General features: G+C 45.4%; 1 protein-coding gene across 1 annotated transcript in view; it reads right to left on the bottom strand.

Annotated features, from left to right (window-relative positions):
* The window catches only part of LOC119978154, a 512568-nt gene that overhangs the window by 253245 nt on the left and 241682 nt on the right, over positions 1-17641 (bottom strand). Inside the window, exons 69-77 of the mRNA XM_038819593.1 lie at positions 11828-12018; positions 11177-11264; positions 9651-9771; positions 4151-4329; positions 3366-3512; positions 2902-3029; positions 1739-1872; positions 1231-1325; positions 95-254 (exon numbers count right to left, since the gene is read on the bottom strand). Of these exons, the coding sequence (XP_038675521.1) occupies positions 95-254; positions 1231-1325; positions 1739-1872; positions 2902-3029; positions 3366-3512; positions 4151-4329; positions 9651-9771; positions 11177-11264; positions 11828-12018 (1243 nt within the window). The remainder of the gene's footprint in view (positions 1-94; positions 255-1230; positions 1326-1738; positions 1873-2901; positions 3030-3365; positions 3513-4150; positions 4330-9650; positions 9772-11176; positions 11265-11827; positions 12019-17641) is intronic.

The raw sequence follows: 17641 nt of genomic DNA, 5'->3' as shown, positions 1-17641 counted from the left end.
ATTAATTCAAAACTATAATGGGAGCTATCACGTACACAGCAAAATGGAACTGATTGTTGAACAAGGCAGTTCCTTGCTTTAGTAAGACAGTTACCTGACGAATTATCTGGAATTCCTCCTGTCAACCCAAGTCTCCTCACTTCAGACTCAGTGTGTGAGGCCACCCAAACGAGGACTACAGTTTCATTCATGCCCTCTTTAAGCGCTTGAAGGTTAATTCCGAGCAAGTCAATCAGATTCAGGGAATTCAGTTTCTGAAGCAGAAAAATCATGTGATAAATGAATAAAGATTTCATGGCTTGGATGAACCTGGCAGCATAAGGTCCAAATGTAGCAAAATGTACACTGGCTATCAAAACGCGAGTATGCTGCAGTATCCTGCACCCTCAGCAGCAATTGACTAGATGAACAAGTATAAGGTACATATTATCCTTCTGTCTGATTTGTACTCTAACCATTTGTGCTGCTATTCACCCCCGGATGTGGTCCTTGTTACTCTGCAGGAAGTCTGGTGGTGGACCTAATCTTCACACATTTTTCTCAGCATTTATTCACGAAGAAACATGTTACAAATGTTACATGGATCAATTCCCATCCCAGTTCCAATCCTTTCCTATTCATCGAGGACCATGAATTCCTCGATAACGGCCGTTACCTGCACACAATAAAACTTAAACAAATAGACAACTACCAATTCTGACAAAATATGCTCGGAGTGTGCCTGTTGTGTTTAATATGTAATAACAGAATTGCATAACTTGAGAGATCCCCTCTTGCTGTCATCTAGATCGTGAAGGTCTCATATGTGTTCCCATGTGAGCTTGGCCATTTTCCAAAAGGAAGAGTAAAATCTGCATAATGTTTCCGTGTTAGCAGTTCAGTTAGAAACAGGTCACTGACCTTTGTTCCCACACTCACAATACAATTTGGATTGTATGTCCACTGTCTCTATATTCTGTTGCTACCTTATTTAGAATTTGAAACTGTGCAGCATTTACAGTGTTCAATATGCACCATTCCATTCATTGTATTTTCAATCATATAACAGCAAACGCAATTGTATTTCTCTGTGGTTCTAAAATGGAGGGTTAATTTTACGACGTGTCACCAAATGACAGCACTGTTCCAGGGTCAAAGACTACAGGCTGAAATCGAGCTCTGATGAGATGGGAAAACAAATATGGAACTATTGCCGCGCGGATGCAAATAGGCATTATAATCAGACTTTACCTTTACTTCCTCAGGATTCAACCCTTTGAAGGTTTCAAAGTCCATGTTAACCCTGTTATTAGCAAATGACTTCAAATCATTAGCTAGAGCACCACCTGAAGAAAACAGAGACATGTTTTAGCTGTTCTCGCCTCTTTGCTATTTATTCCACTCATGACAAACCTCATCATCATGTTGTACAAATGAGTTTTAACAGATTATTTATGTGCATTTCATTAAAATAGAACAGCATTCAACCAGCAACTAATTCAAGGTATAATCAACTCAGCCGAAATCTCATACAAGAAATTTATTGAGTTCACTGTCACAGAGGTTGAATTTCAGGAATATATCTCAAGGGTCGTTAAGGTTTTGCAATTTGAGCCTTTGAATTTCATAAGTGCAGTGTTTCTATAATGAGAGAATGTGAACTCTAGATCAGACAGAAAAACACCCCTGTTAATCTTGACTGCTTTACTTTGAAGACTCAAACAGGATGATGTGATTCCTTGTAAGCCCTTTTACTTACCAACATATGCCTTTATCAGCTGGAAGTAGGGGATCGGATTACTTTGCTGAGAGTTCAGTGCATTGCGTGCCTGACTGTAAAGCAAGTTCTTCTTTGACTGCGTACACATAGACAGATCCAAAGCTCCTGCATCCCTGTGGGAGAAAGTTTACAATGTTAATTTTTTTCAGTGTCCCTGCACAAAGGTAAACTACTGCAGTACCTTGCCAAACATAATCATGGACCAATATATGATAGGCCATAGTCGCTAATGCTCTCTGAAGCAAAATCAAGCAAAACAAAATTGGTTAACTTGAAAAGGTTGGCGGAGGAGTTCTCCAGTGAATAGTATTTGGGACCCTGCATTTCTAACTGAAGCTTTCGTGTACAGTGTCTTGCTTTAATGATGCCCTTCTACGGCAATAATTGTGTCATTCTGTGAAGTGGTTGAATCAGTGAGAGAGGAACAGAGGAACTTTGGAACGAGTGTCCACTTTCCTTTATTGGCTGATGCAGCGGGGATCAGAACAGAGGGCTTATGCAGAAAATGTATAAAGCACTTGTTCTAGGCCACATATAGAATACTGTATGAATTAATGATTATTAGACAAAAAATGGGAATGCAATTGATTAGACATTTTACAAGGATGGAGATGTTTGGTCAGCAGGATTGACTGAATAAGCTGGAGTTGTATTCTTTGGAAGAAAGGCCGCAAAGGGGGAATTCAATTGATGTGTACAAAATTGTGCGGGCCCAGAAAGCGGGATCTATTTCCATCAAAAGAAAAGCTAGAATAAGGGGTTTGGATTTAATGTAATTATTAGGATTAGAGAAGGGATGATGGCAAATGTTTTTTCCCAGAGGGTGCTGTGGTTGAGAACTCACTCCCTGAAAGAGCAATAGAGGCTGAAGCCCACACAGCATTTAAAAGATATATTTTAATATGTATTTTAAATGTCGTAAAATACAAGGTTATGGTTCAAGAGCTGGAAAGTGGAGTTAGTCTTTCTCTCCTGGAACAGACAATCTGAGCCAATTGGCCTCCTCCAGTGCTATCAATTTCTATGATTGTTTACTTCACAGTTACATTGCCCTGAGATTTTAATTAACTAACTTTGAAACTGAAGGAAATCATCACATTTCACTCATCAGGGAACTAGTAATAGAAAGGTTCAACATTTACGTCAAGTTGGAAATTGTCGACAGCTGCTGTTCATCCAGAGTGCATAACTTGGCTCCACCGATCGCTTTCAAAGAAACTGCATTTAGAATGCCACCTAACTGGAGGAATCTTGTAACAATTGATTGCACCTATTGGAAGAGATGTGAAGTACACGTTATAACTCAGTCTTACAAACTAGCATCCAACAAGTTAAGAAGCTTCTTTTGATGGTAATGCACCTCAAATTTCGAACATACAAATAAAATTCCTGTAATTAGAATACATCTGTCAATTAAGACTGCATCCAATTTCTTGATGCTGGTTGATGGAAGCAGCTTTTGGTTTAAACTGACCCAAGAAGGGCCTTGTTCAAGAAAGGCCACAGTCTTAAATGCTTCAGCCCTCACCTTAAAGATATTGCTTATGACCCAGAACCCAATATATAACACAACATTTTGACATTAATATTCTCTTTGTTTCAGTACCGTGGTATTTTCCAAATGTTGCGCCATCAATGCAGCAAGTGTATCAACTTGAGTGATATTCCAGCTGCTGACGTCTGTGGCATTAAACACAGTGGATATGTTCCCCAGCAGTCGAATTTGGTTTTCTGGTAGCCCATCGGGGTAAATCTGTTTCAGGAAACCCAAAATGAGAAACTTGAAACAGTTGATATGCAGTCAGCTTTCAGTTTCCACTTTATATCATCAGAATTGAGCAACAATTGATCTCTTGTTATATTCGTAAAACCTTGACCAGACCATTCCAAGTGTTTGCGCAGTTAATTTTAAAAAAAAGGGCTTCAGCAACTCGTGTGCCATTATTCCCTTTTCCTGTTCAATTCCCACTGGATAGATCAGAGCACATAATCAAAACTTATCATTCAGCACAGCACTGAGGAAATCTTGAACTGTCGCGTGTATCGAACTTGGGACGGAGGACATATTCCGAGGTCTCTTATGTTCATTCTCAAGTGCATGCAAAAGATCCTCTGATTCCATTTGAAGAGCAGCACAGGAGTTCTTAAAGATTCCTGGCGAATACTCAGTCATCTTGTCAACATCACTAAAATAAAATAGGTAATCAGGAGTCTCATTGCTACTTGTCATACTTTGTGAAAAGTGGCTGTCAGGCTCCCCGACATTATCACATCACTGCAATTGAAAACAAACGTCATTTGCTGCGGAACACTGTGGGAATGTCTGAGATAGTGAAAAGCTGTATATTAAGGCAAGGTTCTTTATTATGATTTTGCTTCAATGTTTCTTACCCTCAATAGTCTCTGTTTCAGAACTCCCAGCTGAATACGATCAAAGGCAAGAGATCCCAGTCGGAGGACACTGTCTTTCAGCACAAGATGACTCAAACAGACGTCCAACTGGGCCGTATTGTAGATTGCAGGTGTCAGCTCATTAATGTCTTCTGCTATTATTATTCCTTCTGTACAGTCTGCAAGCACAAGATTGTTTTAGATGTAATATTTCAATTTACCGGTAATTAATTTTTTTAGAAAATAGTTTATGAAGGCATTTATTAATTTAACAATCAGGTTTCAACAAGAACAAAACAACATAACCAAACCCTGCCCCCCCCCCCCCCCCCCCCCCCCGCCCCCACCCTCCTCCGCTAATGGCTTAATTTTTCTCAAAGAAGCCAATGAATGGCTGCCACCTCCAGGCAAACCCCTACAGCGATCCCCTCAAGGTGAATTTAATTATGTTGAGTCTGAGAAACCATGCCATGTCGCTAACCCATACCGCCGACTTCGGGAGTTCCGAGTCCCTCCATCCTGGTAGGATCCGTCTCCGGGGGACACTAGTGAGGCAAAAGCCAGGACTTCGGCCCCTCTCACCCCCTGAGCTCCCGGATCTTCCGACATACCAAGAATCGCAACCTCTGGACTCGGTACCTCGCTTTCAATACCTCTGACATGATGTCAGCAAACCCCTACCAGAAACACCTCAGTCTCAGATATGCCCAAAACATATGGACATAGTTCGCAGAATCCCCCCGCACAATGCCCACACCAAACTTCAACCCCCTCAAAGAACCTGCTCATCCGGGTCACCGTTGTGCGCCCTGTGGACCACCTTGAATTGTATCAGGCTGAGCCTGGCAGATGATGAGGATGCATTGACTCGCCTCAGGGCCTCATCCCATAATCAGGCCTCCAACTCCCCACCCAGCTCTTCTTCCCATTTTTTTCTTCACCATATCGGGGCTCCCTCCCACTCCATCAGCTGCCTATAGATCTCTGAAATCTTCCCCTCTCCTACTCCTGCTCTCCACACCACCTTGTCCCAAAGCCCCTGGGGTGGCAGGTGTGGGAAAGTCGAAACCTGCAACCGCACAAAGTCCCTCACGTGCAGATACCGGTACCATTCCCACCTGGCAACTCAAACTTCTCCTCCAAGCTCCAATAAAGAGATCAACAAATCTATCGATCCCGCCCGCTGCCACCCCGGAACCCCCCATCCAGCCCCCCCCCCCGGAGAGAACCGGTGGTTACCACATATCGGTGCCCATACCGATGCCCTCTCCAGTCCCATGTGCTGCCGCCACTATCCCCACACCCTCAGGGCTGCTACTACTTGTGGAGTACCTGGCCAGCTAGAACGGCAGAGGTGCTGTTAACAGTGCCCGCAAACTCGTATCTTTAAATGAGGCTGCCTCCACCCGCTCACAAACCAACCCTCCCCCTACTAACCACTTGCTGATCATCGCAATATTCGCCGCCCAATGATAATTTATAACATTTGGAAGAACCAGCACCCCCCTACCCCCAACGCTCCTGCTCCAGCGGCACCTTCGTAATCCGCGGGGCTTTACCAGCATAAAAAAATCCCGAGATCACCGCATTCACCTTTTTAAAGAAGGCCTTCGGGATAAAAATTGGAAGGTTCTGAAAGACAACCAAAAACCTCGGGAGAACCGTCATTTTCACTGTCTGTACCTACCCCGCCAATTACAGCAGGAGCGCATCCCACCTCTGAAAGTCCCCACTCATCTGTTCTATCAGCTGATCCAAATTCAGCTTGTGCAGCTACTCCCATTCCCGTGCCACCTAGATACGCAAATATCGAAAGCTCCCTCCTACCACCTTGAACGGAATCTCCCCCAATCTCTTCCCCGAACCCTCGCCTGAATCGCAAAGGCCTCACTCTTGCCCATAGCCAATTTATACCCTGAAAACCAACCAAATTCCTCCAATAGCCCCATAATACCTCCAATCACCCCCAGTGAGTCTAAAACGTACAGAAATAAATCATCCGCGTAAAGCGAAACACTGTGCTCCACTATCGACTGCCAGACCCTCGACGCTCTCAGTGCCATTGCCAATGTCTCTATAGTCAGGGCATGCAGCAGTGGGGAAATTGGGCACCCCTGCCTTGTCTCCTGGTGCAGCCTGAAATAGTCTGAACTCACCCGATTCGTCCGGACACTCGCCACCAGTGCCTGATTCAACAACCGGACCCAGTCCACAAATCTCTGTCCAAACCCGAACCGCCCGAGGATCTCCCTTAAGTATTCCCACTCCCTTGATCAAAGGCCTTCTCTGCGTCCATGGCAATCACCACCTCTACCTCTCGCCCCTCTAGAGGCATCATGCTGTTGGCCGCCAGATGCCTCCCCTTCACGAATGCCATCTGGTTCTCCCCTATTACCCCTGGCTCCCAATCCTCAATCCTCGAGGCCAAGATCTTAGCCAATAGTTTGATATCTGCATTTAGCAGGGTAATCGGTCTATCTGGCCCACATTGTTCAGTGTCTTTATCCCACTTTAAAATGAGAGAACATCGCTGTCACAACGTCAAGGGTAGTACTCCCAGCTCCTTTGCCTCATTAAAAGCCCTTGTCAGCAGCGGTCCCAATGCCCCTGAGAACTTCTTGTAAAATTCTACCAGGTACCCATCCAGACCCGGGGCCTTGCCCGATTGCATCGCATCCGCCCCTCCACTACTTCTACCAGCCAAATTTGACTTTCCATCAATACCGCATCCGCCTTCGGGAACTCCAACACCTCTAGAAACCGCCTCACCCCCTCCACCCCAGCTGGGGGTTCCGACTCATACAGCTTGCTAAAGAAGTCATTAAATAACTCATTTACCCAACTCGGGTCCAAGACCACCCTCCCTCCCGTGTCCTTCACTTTCCCAATCTCCCTCGCTGCCTCCTCGCGACATCCTGCTCGCCTACTCCTCATACTCATACACCACCGCCCTCACCCTTCTCAACTGCCCCACCGCCTTTCCCGTAGATAATAACCCAAACTACATCTGCAGCTTCGGCCGCTCCTTCAGCAGCCTTGCCTCCGGGGCGTCCGTATATCTCCTGTCCACCTGCGGGATTTCCTCCACGAGCATTCCTGTCTCCGCTCGCTCCGCTTTCTCCATATGTGCCCAAATCAAAATAAACTGCCTCCTGACCATTGCCTTCAGTGCTTCCCATGCCGAAACCTCCCCCATATCATTAACCTCCACATATCCCAGGGGCCTTCCTCACCCGCTCACACACCTCTTCCTCCGCCAACAGCTCCACATCCAGCATCCATTGCAGGCGCTGGGCCTCCCCTTTGCTCACCTGTCAGTCCATCCAGTGCGGGGCATGGTCCAACACCACTATTGCCAAATACTCAACTTAAACCACCCCCACCAACAATGTCTTATCAAACACAAAAAAGTATCTTCGGGTGTACACCGTGTGCACATGGGACAAGAATGAAAATTATTTTGCCCTCGGTCTCCCAAATCTCCACAGATCCACCTCCCCATGTGCTCCATTAACCCCCAGAGTTCCTTAACTGTTGCCGACACCCTCCCCGACCTCGAGATTGACCAGTCTAGTCTTGGATCCAGAACCGGATTAAAGTCTCTCTTACCCCCACAATTAACTGACGAGAGTCCAGGTCGGTGATCCTCCCCAGATTCCGCCTAATAAACTCGATGTTGTCCCAGGTCAAGGCATAAATATTCACTGACACATCGACATCCCCTCCAGTTTCCCGCTCACCATGACATACCTCCCCAGAGTCCGCCACTATGCTTCCCACTTCAAACGCCATCCGCTTATTGATCAAAATCGACACCCCCTTCATTTTAGAGTCCAATCCTTAGTGAAATACTTGCCCGACCCATCCCTTCCTCAGTGTAGTCTGGTCCCACACCTTCAGGTGAGTCTCCTGCAGCATGGTCAAATCCGCCTTCAAAATTTTAAATGTGCGAACACACGGGCCATTCAACCCTTGCACGTTCCATGTGATCAGCCTGGTCAGCGGGGGAACCCTCCCCTCCCTTTGCCGATCAACCATAGCCCCTATTGGGCCAGCCTCCAGCCCACGTTCCACACGTCCCTAGGCCCGCCCTCGGGCACCCTCCGTTATCGATCCTCCTCCTGTTACCTTTTAGAAGCCCTTCCCCTGTCAGCAGTACATCCCCCACCCCCACCAAATCTCCCGACAACACAGCGCCAAAGTATCTCTACCAATGTTCAATGTCCTCCTTCTGCCAGTCCATTGTCTCTGAAAAATTTCATCGCTTCCTCTGACGTCCCGAAGTATTGTTCCCGGCTATCAGAGGTCACCCACAAACCTGTCAGATAGAGCATCCCAAACTTCACCCACTTCTTGAAGAGGGCCGCCTTGGCCTTATGAAGCTCACACTCCTCTTGGCCAGCTCTGCACCAGGTTCTGATATGCTCGAAGTTTACTGCCCTTCCTGGTGCAGCGCCTAGTCTGCTTGGCCCACATCAAGATCCGCTCCTTGTTCAGAAAACAGTGCAATCGCACTATCATCGTCCTTGGCAGCACGTTCCCCTGGGACATCCTCATTAGCGCACTATGCGCTCGATCCACTTCCAGAGGACATGCAAATGCTCCCTCCCCCAGCAGCTTCTTCAGCATCCTCCCCACATACCGCCGGCGTCAGCTCACTCACTTCCCTCCAGTAGGCCCACGACCCTAATGTTCTGCCCGTGGAACTGGTTCTCCAGGTCCTCGACTTTCTCCTGGAGTCGCCTCTGCTGATCCTGCAACAGCCCTATCTCCGCTGCAATCGAGGTGAGTAGTTCCTCGTGTTCCCCCTCCACCTCCTTCATCTTCTGGATTGCCTGATCCTGGGACTACGGCTTCGTCTCCAGGCGGTTGATCACCTCCTTAATCGGATCCACCGCCCAGGCCAGGAACTCCAGATTCCCCTTGCGTTGTACGGTGAACATGCCGTTCAGCAAGCCCACCAGCTGCCCTGTTGACCACTGAGCCAGCAGGGCCACTCCCCAATTTCACTCTTTAATAAGGCAATTTATGGATTATTGACTGAAAAAGGACACTAGCCAACGCTGCAGATGGTAAAGGGCTTTTTTCTCATTATCCACAGCGAAAGTAACTACAGGTTACTTTTCTTGTCACCTGATGACAGGAGAACTCTTAACTCACAGTTACATGGATGTTCTCCATAAACATGCTCTGCATTGTAACTTATTGTCAGTTGCATACAAATTGTTGTGGCATGTTGAGACCTTCTACTCCATGAACAGCAGATAGGTTTAGCTGTGTGTGTACGAAATGTTGCAGTCCGATCTTAAACATCAAAGACATGTCCCATTGTTCAAATGTATATTGAACAATCAAATGGATTGAAAACCCATTACATCCCCTTGTTCCATTTAATGCTCATGAACTGAGGCTGCAGAATATTCATGAAAGACAAGTCCTTCCGCTTGCAAACAAGATATCATCCACACACATTTATTTAATATTTATTCTGATTACATACTTATCGTATTGTTTGATATAATTCGCAAATTAAGTTGATTTATGAATATCAGAACATCATTGGGGGGCCTCAAACGTTTTGTTTTCTTGATAAACTTTGGAAGAGCTTCAATCAGGACAACCTGCATGGGACAAAATGCAATGCATAAAAAATACACTTCATGTATTTACCATTGGACCATACAGTCCAAAGATGTGCGGGTTAGGTGGATTGGCCATGCTAAATTGCCCGTAGTGTAAGGTTAATGGGGGGATTGTTGGGTTACGGGTATACGGGTTACGTGGGTTTAAGTAGGGTGATCATTGCTCGGCACAACATCGAGGGCCGAAGGGCCTGTTCTGTGCTGTACTGTTCTATATCTATGCTTCCTGGGCCACCAGCAGTAACATCTGCAAGAACATCTTGGCAGCACGGTAGCACTAGTGGCTTCACAGCACCAGGGCCCCAGGTTCGATTCCCCCCTGGGTGACTGTCTGTGCGGAGTCTGCACATTCTCCCCGTGGCTGCGTGGGTTTCCTCCGGGTGCTCCGGTTTCCTCCCACAGTCCAAAGACGTGCAGGTGAGGTGGATTGGCCATGATAAATTGCCCTTGGTGACCAAAAAAAAGGTTAGGAGGGGTTACTGGGTTACGGGAATAGGGTGGAAGTGAGGGCTTAAGTGGGTCGGTGCAGTCTCGATGGGCCAAATGGCCTCCTTCTGCACTGTATGTTCTATGTTCTAAAACGCTCTTCTATGGTGAAAACCTTTTTTTTAAATTTACAGTACTCAATTCATTTTTCGAATTAAGGGACAAGTTAACGTGGCCAATCCACCTACACTGCACATCTCTGGGTGTGGGGCCGAAACCCACGCAAACACACGGAGCATGTGCAAACTCCACACAGATAGTGACCCAGAGCCAGGATCAAACCTGGGACATCGGTGCCGTGAGACTGCAGTGTTACCCACTGCGCCACCGTGCTGCTCCTGTGATGAAAATCTTTGCCAAAACACATTAGTGCCAAAGCAAATCAGTAGTGGCTACAAGATGATGGGAATGTTGACATATCAGCACAAAGATTTGAATTGAAGCTTCCAGTGAAATGATATAAGAAAAAGCACATAACCAAACATAAAGGCAGCTCTACAAGTATTCCAAACAACTGCTGCAGGTTGTAATGAAATGTAAATTGATGAGAAACCGAGGCATATTTACTACCGATTCTGGATCCCCAAACACAAGATTCAAACAAAGCATCTAACCAGGTGACAGCTCAATCACAAACTGTCCAAAATCATTGTTAACGTTAACAATGTTCACCACACATATCATAGTGGTTTCAAACAGAATTAATTTTTATATATGAGCCAATATTTTGATTCATTAAAAATTGAAAATATTATTTCTTCACTTACGATTTCAATCATTTTGTGTTTCTTAATAAAATGCTCTAAGTGAAGATTCTAATTTACTCTCGCCAAAAAAATTGGTTCGGTGATTTACAAATTCAGCTATCTAAATCGATTGTTAATCAGATACGGCATACCTTTGTGACTTGACTCCATGTGTAGGTCAACGTCAAGGGCAGATTCCCAAGATCTTGTATTGTAGCTGATGACCATGATGAAGGAACACTACAGGCAAAGATAAAAATTCTTGAGTTAGGGAATACATTACTGATATTGCTTTGGAGTATAGGAATCACTAGATATGACGGTAACTGAAATATTTCCTATTCAATGTGATCAACCTCTCAATTAGTCTGCAACTATCCCCAACTTGAGGAGGTGAGGGAAGTCCCAGTGGTCGAAAGCTTTAGGAAGCATAGCTTCACGGTCACCTATGCTTCCAAAGCCTGCACACATCTTCCTTTGCTGCATCATACCAGGTTTGCAACTCGACTCCATTTATATCCCAATCCACCTGCTTCTATTTGGGTGTGCATGTGGATTGTTGCAAAGACAGTAGAAGAATCTTCCAGTCCATTCTGGCGAGAGAATCATCATGGCGGGACGGAGATTTCATGGACATCCAAAAGAACCCTTGACCTTAGTTGGGAACCTCCAGTCCCGGGGTGAGGGACTCGAAAACCCCACCAAGAATCAACATTCGTGTTAGAAATTCATAGCATTACAAGCATAAAAGTAAGCAACTCAGGTTAAAATTATATGGAATTATGTGAACATTGAACACTCACCCATATTTGCTGACTCTACTATTTAGTCGAGCTTCAATGGCTCGCTTCTGATCCTCACTGTACGAGTTGCAGGTCTTCAATGCATCCAAAATGGAAATATCAGATGCTGTGATGATGGATTCGTCAAGGTCACATACCAATCTACCCAGGATTGTCACACTCTCCTTTGTCAGATTCCTGCTGTAAATTCCCTGAGTATTGGCAAAACGAGCAATATTAATTCAGCAGTAGAATATGTTTACTGTTCTTTTGTGTACAGAAGGCTGAACCTCCACAATACATCACCAAGTGGCAGATTGGATTATGTTGTGTTCATTGCCTCAAGACTAACTGACAGCTTTTCAGTACAAGGCGCAAAACTGAAATTCTGGAACTAAATATTTTGGTGCCTGCCAGTTTTAAGATAACATCAGATGCAATAGGAGCTAAGCAAGTCAGTGAAGCAAGCTTTAGAAATCTATTAATACCGTCTGGGTCTCTCAAAGAATGGGTCCATTTCAATACTTTAAAAAACAATTAGAAAGGTTATATTTTTATCATACCAATGATGTTCATTTGGAAGCAGTTTACTGTATATGTGGCTGGTAAGTGTGGTGATATGCATCACTGTATATACACAAGGGGTTGATGTAAATACACTGCAACTAAGTAACCACTAGAGGGAGCACCAGAGATGTCATGACATGCAGACATACAGCCAATGGCATTACACAGGACACAACCAATGGGTAATCAGGATACCCAGAGGTGGCATTACCACAAAGGGGCACTTCACAACCAATATAAAAGGACAGGGCACACATGCTCTGCCTCTTTCCACAGACACATCTAGAGAGTACATCAGTTTGGTCAACAGCATCACACCCAGCACGTGGCTAAGAGCAGGCTGGGAAAAATAGACTGAGTTACTACAGCTAGATTAGCAGAGAGTCAAACTCATTGAAGAACTGTGTTAATAGTTCAATAAACAAGTTGAACTCATTCATAGTCTGGAGCTTCCTTTGTCAAAACATACATCAAGGAAGCAGATTATGCTGCACGAGATATCGGCGCTGGTTACCCTTCAATATCTTAAACCATCTGGTTCTTGCATGCACAGCGTAATCTGTTGCATGCTCCAATGTGGCTACAGAGTAGATTGCACACCTGCATGGCTTTTCACAGTGTTTGCAAGGAGGTAAGCTTTCATTTTATTTTTTCCATTCATATATGCCACATTTGCAGACATTCACCTTCAAGAAGTCCTTGAACCTTAACTCAGCCTACCTCACAGGCAGTATAAATCACAAAATACTTCAACACTGTGGTAACTTGACCAGACAAAATTAGTCGAAACGCATTGAGAAAGTTAATCTTCTTTACAATGTATCAATAGCAAAGTTTAAAATACAGTGTGAACTCAAAAATGGGTGCAGCTAGTTAAACATCGAAATAACAGTAACTGAATAGAATTAGAACTAACGGCGGTTAAATACAAATATACAGAGGTAACAACAATTAACATGAGCATAGCATTTTTTGATCACTTTCTCATGTTTATCTAACTCAGGTAATTGTTAAAAAATTAACATTTAACGAGTCAAGAACTAGACGTTCTCTAGTGCACGATTCCTACTGCCCAAGCACCAGAACGTAACATGGGAGCAGGATCAACCTTGAAGATAAACCTTGAAGATATAAAATGGTATCTGGACTGGCTTTGAAGATCTAACAAGGTACTAGGGTTGGTTTTGAAGATCCAAAAAGACAACAGTAACAGAAGAAAAATAATTTCTCCTAACCACATAGAGCACTGGAAAATCTCAATCAATGCACAACTCGGTATCGAAGTCCAGGATGGAAGGTCTGAAGACGTCACACCAGCTTCGATTCACTGGTAAGTAGATGCAAATTGGCGCACTATTAAACAGCAATTCACACTCTACGTAGCAGCTCTGGATCTTCAGGCACAGCCTAATGAATGTAGAAGTGTTGCGCAGTATAGCAAGTCCACAGGCGATAGAACTCTTTAACACCTTCGTTTTCAAAAGTGAAGCTGATAAAAAAAAACTTTCATGAAGTTGTGAAAAAGTTTGATCGATCACCGGAAAAAAATGAAACATTCGAGCAGTATATTTTTCGCATGCGTACACAGCAGGCAGGTGAATCATTCGACAGCTTCTCAACAGATTTGAGGTTAAACGCGCAGGCATATAATTTTGCAACTTTGCAAGCATCAATGATCGCGATCAAATCATGTTTGGCATTAGTAATGACAAAGTTCGGGAGAGATTGTTGAGGGAGAATGAACTCCAGCTCGACGATGCTATTGAGCAAGTTGGAGCGCCATGACCCCTTCGATGCTGCCCGGATCGTCCGCATACAATGAGACCCTGTGGACGACCCCCTCCACAATTGGTTCAATCCCTCTTCAGGGATTGTACTAAGCGCCATTGCCAACGATTCTGTCGGCAAGGCAAAGAGCAATGGGGAGTGCAAATACCCCTACCTCTTCCCACGATGCAACCCAAAGTACCCCACTTACTAGGTTCCTCTGCAAGCTCGCAACTGGCGCCTTATATAACAGCCAAGCCCAAACTACAAACCCCTGCCCGAACCCGAATCGCGAGACGGCCACCCCCGCCAACAACGTCTTATCCAACATGAAAACATCAACCCGGGTATACACCATGTGCCTGAGATACGTATGAAAACACCTTCGCCCTCGGTCTCTCAAATCTCCACGCGTCCAACCCCTGCATCATTGTGCTCTATAAACTCCTTCAGCTCCTTCATCGTTGCAGGCACCCTTAACGACTTAGCACCCAACCGATTCAAGCTCGGATCAATGACTGTATTAAAATCCCCCCCTCCCTCCTTAATCAACCGATGAAAATCCAAGTCCGGAATGCAGACTTGAGGCATAGACATTTACCAGAAGCACCGGCATCCCTTCTGGTTCTCCTGCATCATTCACATTTCAGAAACCAATGAGGCCAATTGCTCTTCGTGCTCCCCCACTGCCTCCTCCACTTTCTGGATCGCCATGCCCTGGAGCTCAAGCCTCTGCTCCACTTGCTCGATCCCAAGTCTCAGCAGTTCCACCACCTTCACTAGATCTCTCAAGGCCTCCTTCCTCTGTTGCAACAACTTGTTGTTCAAGAACTCCACCAACTACTCCGCTGACCACTGGCCCTTGTCCTCCACCATCTTTTCCTGTGGTGTACCTCGAAGACTCTCCTGCTCCCGCAGCTCTTTCCTTCTTGCATTACTCCTTCTCTGTGGATCCATCTGCGGATTCCCGTACCAGCCTCCCCGAATAGACGCCGGAATGTGGTGACTGGGGGCTTTTCACAGTAACTTTATTTGAAGCCTACTTGTGACAATAAGCGATTTTCATTTAATTTTACATTTCATTCATTTCATCCAAAAGCCAGGCCAGAGGAGTATCACCTTTCCCAGGCACACCTGTACCTTTTGCCCTCAAATAGTTTGCCACTCGGGCAGGGAAAAGACCGAAACAAAATCCACCTTGAGCGGGAGCCACCAAATATGTGATCGCTCACTCCATGGCTGCCACCAGAGGCTCTGCCCAATATTTTTCTAATGTGCCTCGGAACAGTCAGCTGTCATACTTGCATTGGAATCTTTGCCACATTCAGAATCGGCGCTAGACGAGCAACAGTCCAAACGAGATTATTCTGCCCTCTGTTGAGATACTCAAATAGGTTTCACTGAACGACCATCAACTTTCTTCAGTGGATCATGAACAACCACCAAATCGGAAGCAATTTCATCAGGCTTATTCTGGTTGCTGCACTTCTGGTTCTGAACGTCTTGGATCCTTCGTCTCTGCTACAAGTCCTCAGTCTCCCCTGCTCATCTTTGAAAAATGTCCCCGTTGTGTTTGGTGGGTATGTCCTTGCTTGACCATGTTGTCTGTTGTGCAGTGTCCAGATGGGAAGTTCTGGCTGTTCTTTCACTTTGCGGTGTTCGACTATGAAATTGGTTTGTCTCAAAGGACCAGCTTCAATTTCCTGTTTACAGAGTTTGAAAATGGTGGCTCGAATTAGTTCAAGCTCCTCATATTCACCTGCATCTCGGAGCACATTGGTGAACTCATCAATATTGTTAACTGACTCCAGTTTCACAAAAACACATCCAAAGACACTGTTGGTGTGATCACAGATCATTCTTTTTCTTTTCAAGTGTTTGGAAGATCGTGCTTCCTCCATTCCTTTCAGTTCCGTCCTCCTCAGTTCACATATAGTGGAAGAAATAAGTCTGCATTCATCTCAGTCATCAGTCACTTCAAGTATTTTACTTGCAGCTTCTTTCTTTACTTGATGCAGTGTACCCGCCTGCACGCCACAATTGGCTTTCTGAACATCTTTTGCATTATTGGCAGCTATTTCATGCCATGAGAAATGTTGACATCTTTCTTGAAACTAAGTGTGGATTTTCTCATAAAAATGCCACTGAATGCTACAAACAAATCTAGCCTGAAGCATGTCTTCCTAAACTGCCCAAATTTACAATGTTAAGAAAGCTGGCGCAATTCAGCAACAAAGTTAGCTGCAGTCTCTACTATCCTCCAACACACATACACACACACACATTTTCTCTCACTCTGAGATACCCTTGGATCCCTGCTCTGAGGCCCGCACTGGATCATTTGCGGTCTGAGGGCCCTGCTGTATGGTCCTCCACGATAAATGCAGTGCTGGAAGGCCCCTCCGCCCTCCTATGCCAGCGAAAAATGGCCCCCACTCCAAGGCCTGCGCTGGTCAAACCTCCACTCCAAGGCTCATTCTGGACTCCCACGCTGTAGTGTTCACTCTGAGATCTGCTCCAAGGCCTTCTCTCCCTTTCCACTATCCACAACCATCTAATCAGAGGCTAACTTCTCCAGACACCAGCAGATGTGCAGCAATTTCCAAATTTTTCAAATGCCACAGACCGCCTAAGAGCACCGGTACCGCGGACTGCAGTTTGAGAACCCCTGCACTAACCAATTCACTCTTGGTCAGAACTCATAAAGCTGAATACTGACGATTCTGAAAGCTTTACTGAACAGAATGATGAAAGATCAGCAATCAAATAGAATGTGAAGTGAGTTGTCAGAGATTTATTGTGACCATCATTATTCTTTCAGCTTCACTCAAGTGCTGGTTTAATAAATATGAGAGGAGTCAGACGAGCAGCATAAAGAAGACATTTACTTAAAATACTTACTATTTATAAAGGGGCCCAGTTGGACTTTGCCAGGTTGTCTCAATCTCTCGGTCTGTTCCTATCTGGTTGACTTTATATGCACATGGTAATGGCCCCATAGTTGGCAGGGAAGCTCATACTCCTCGAAGCACACAGGGAAAACAATCAAGCCAGCTCTGTGTGCTTCATGTAGGTTATTAAACTGGTTCTTGAAGAACTGCTCTCACCAATCACTCTCCATGGCGGAATCATAGAATTTACAGTGCAGAAGGAGGCCAGTCGGCCCATCAAGACTGCACTGGCTCTTGGAAAGAGCCCCAACCCAAGCCCACACCTCCACCCTATCCCCATAACCCAGTAGCCCCACCCAACACTAAGGGAAATTTAGCATGGCCAATCCGCCTAACCTGCAAACCTTTGGACTGTGGGAGGAAACCGGAGCGCCCGGAGGAAATCCACGCACACACGGGGAGAACGTGCAGACTCCGCACAGACAGTGACCCAAGCCGGGAATCGAACCTGGGACCCTGGAGCTGTGAAGCGATTGTGCTATCCACAATGCTACCGTGCTGCCCAAATGTTGAAACATTCCTCATTACCTGACATTACCACAATGTGAAA

The sequence above is a fragment of the Scyliorhinus canicula genome, chromosome 15, assembly GCF_902713615.1.
Source record: "Scyliorhinus canicula chromosome 15, sScyCan1.1, whole genome shotgun sequence".
Taxonomy (NCBI): Eukaryota; Metazoa; Chordata; class Chondrichthyes; order Carcharhiniformes; family Scyliorhinidae; genus Scyliorhinus; species Scyliorhinus canicula.
This window is presented reverse-complemented; position numbering and strand designations above follow the sequence as displayed.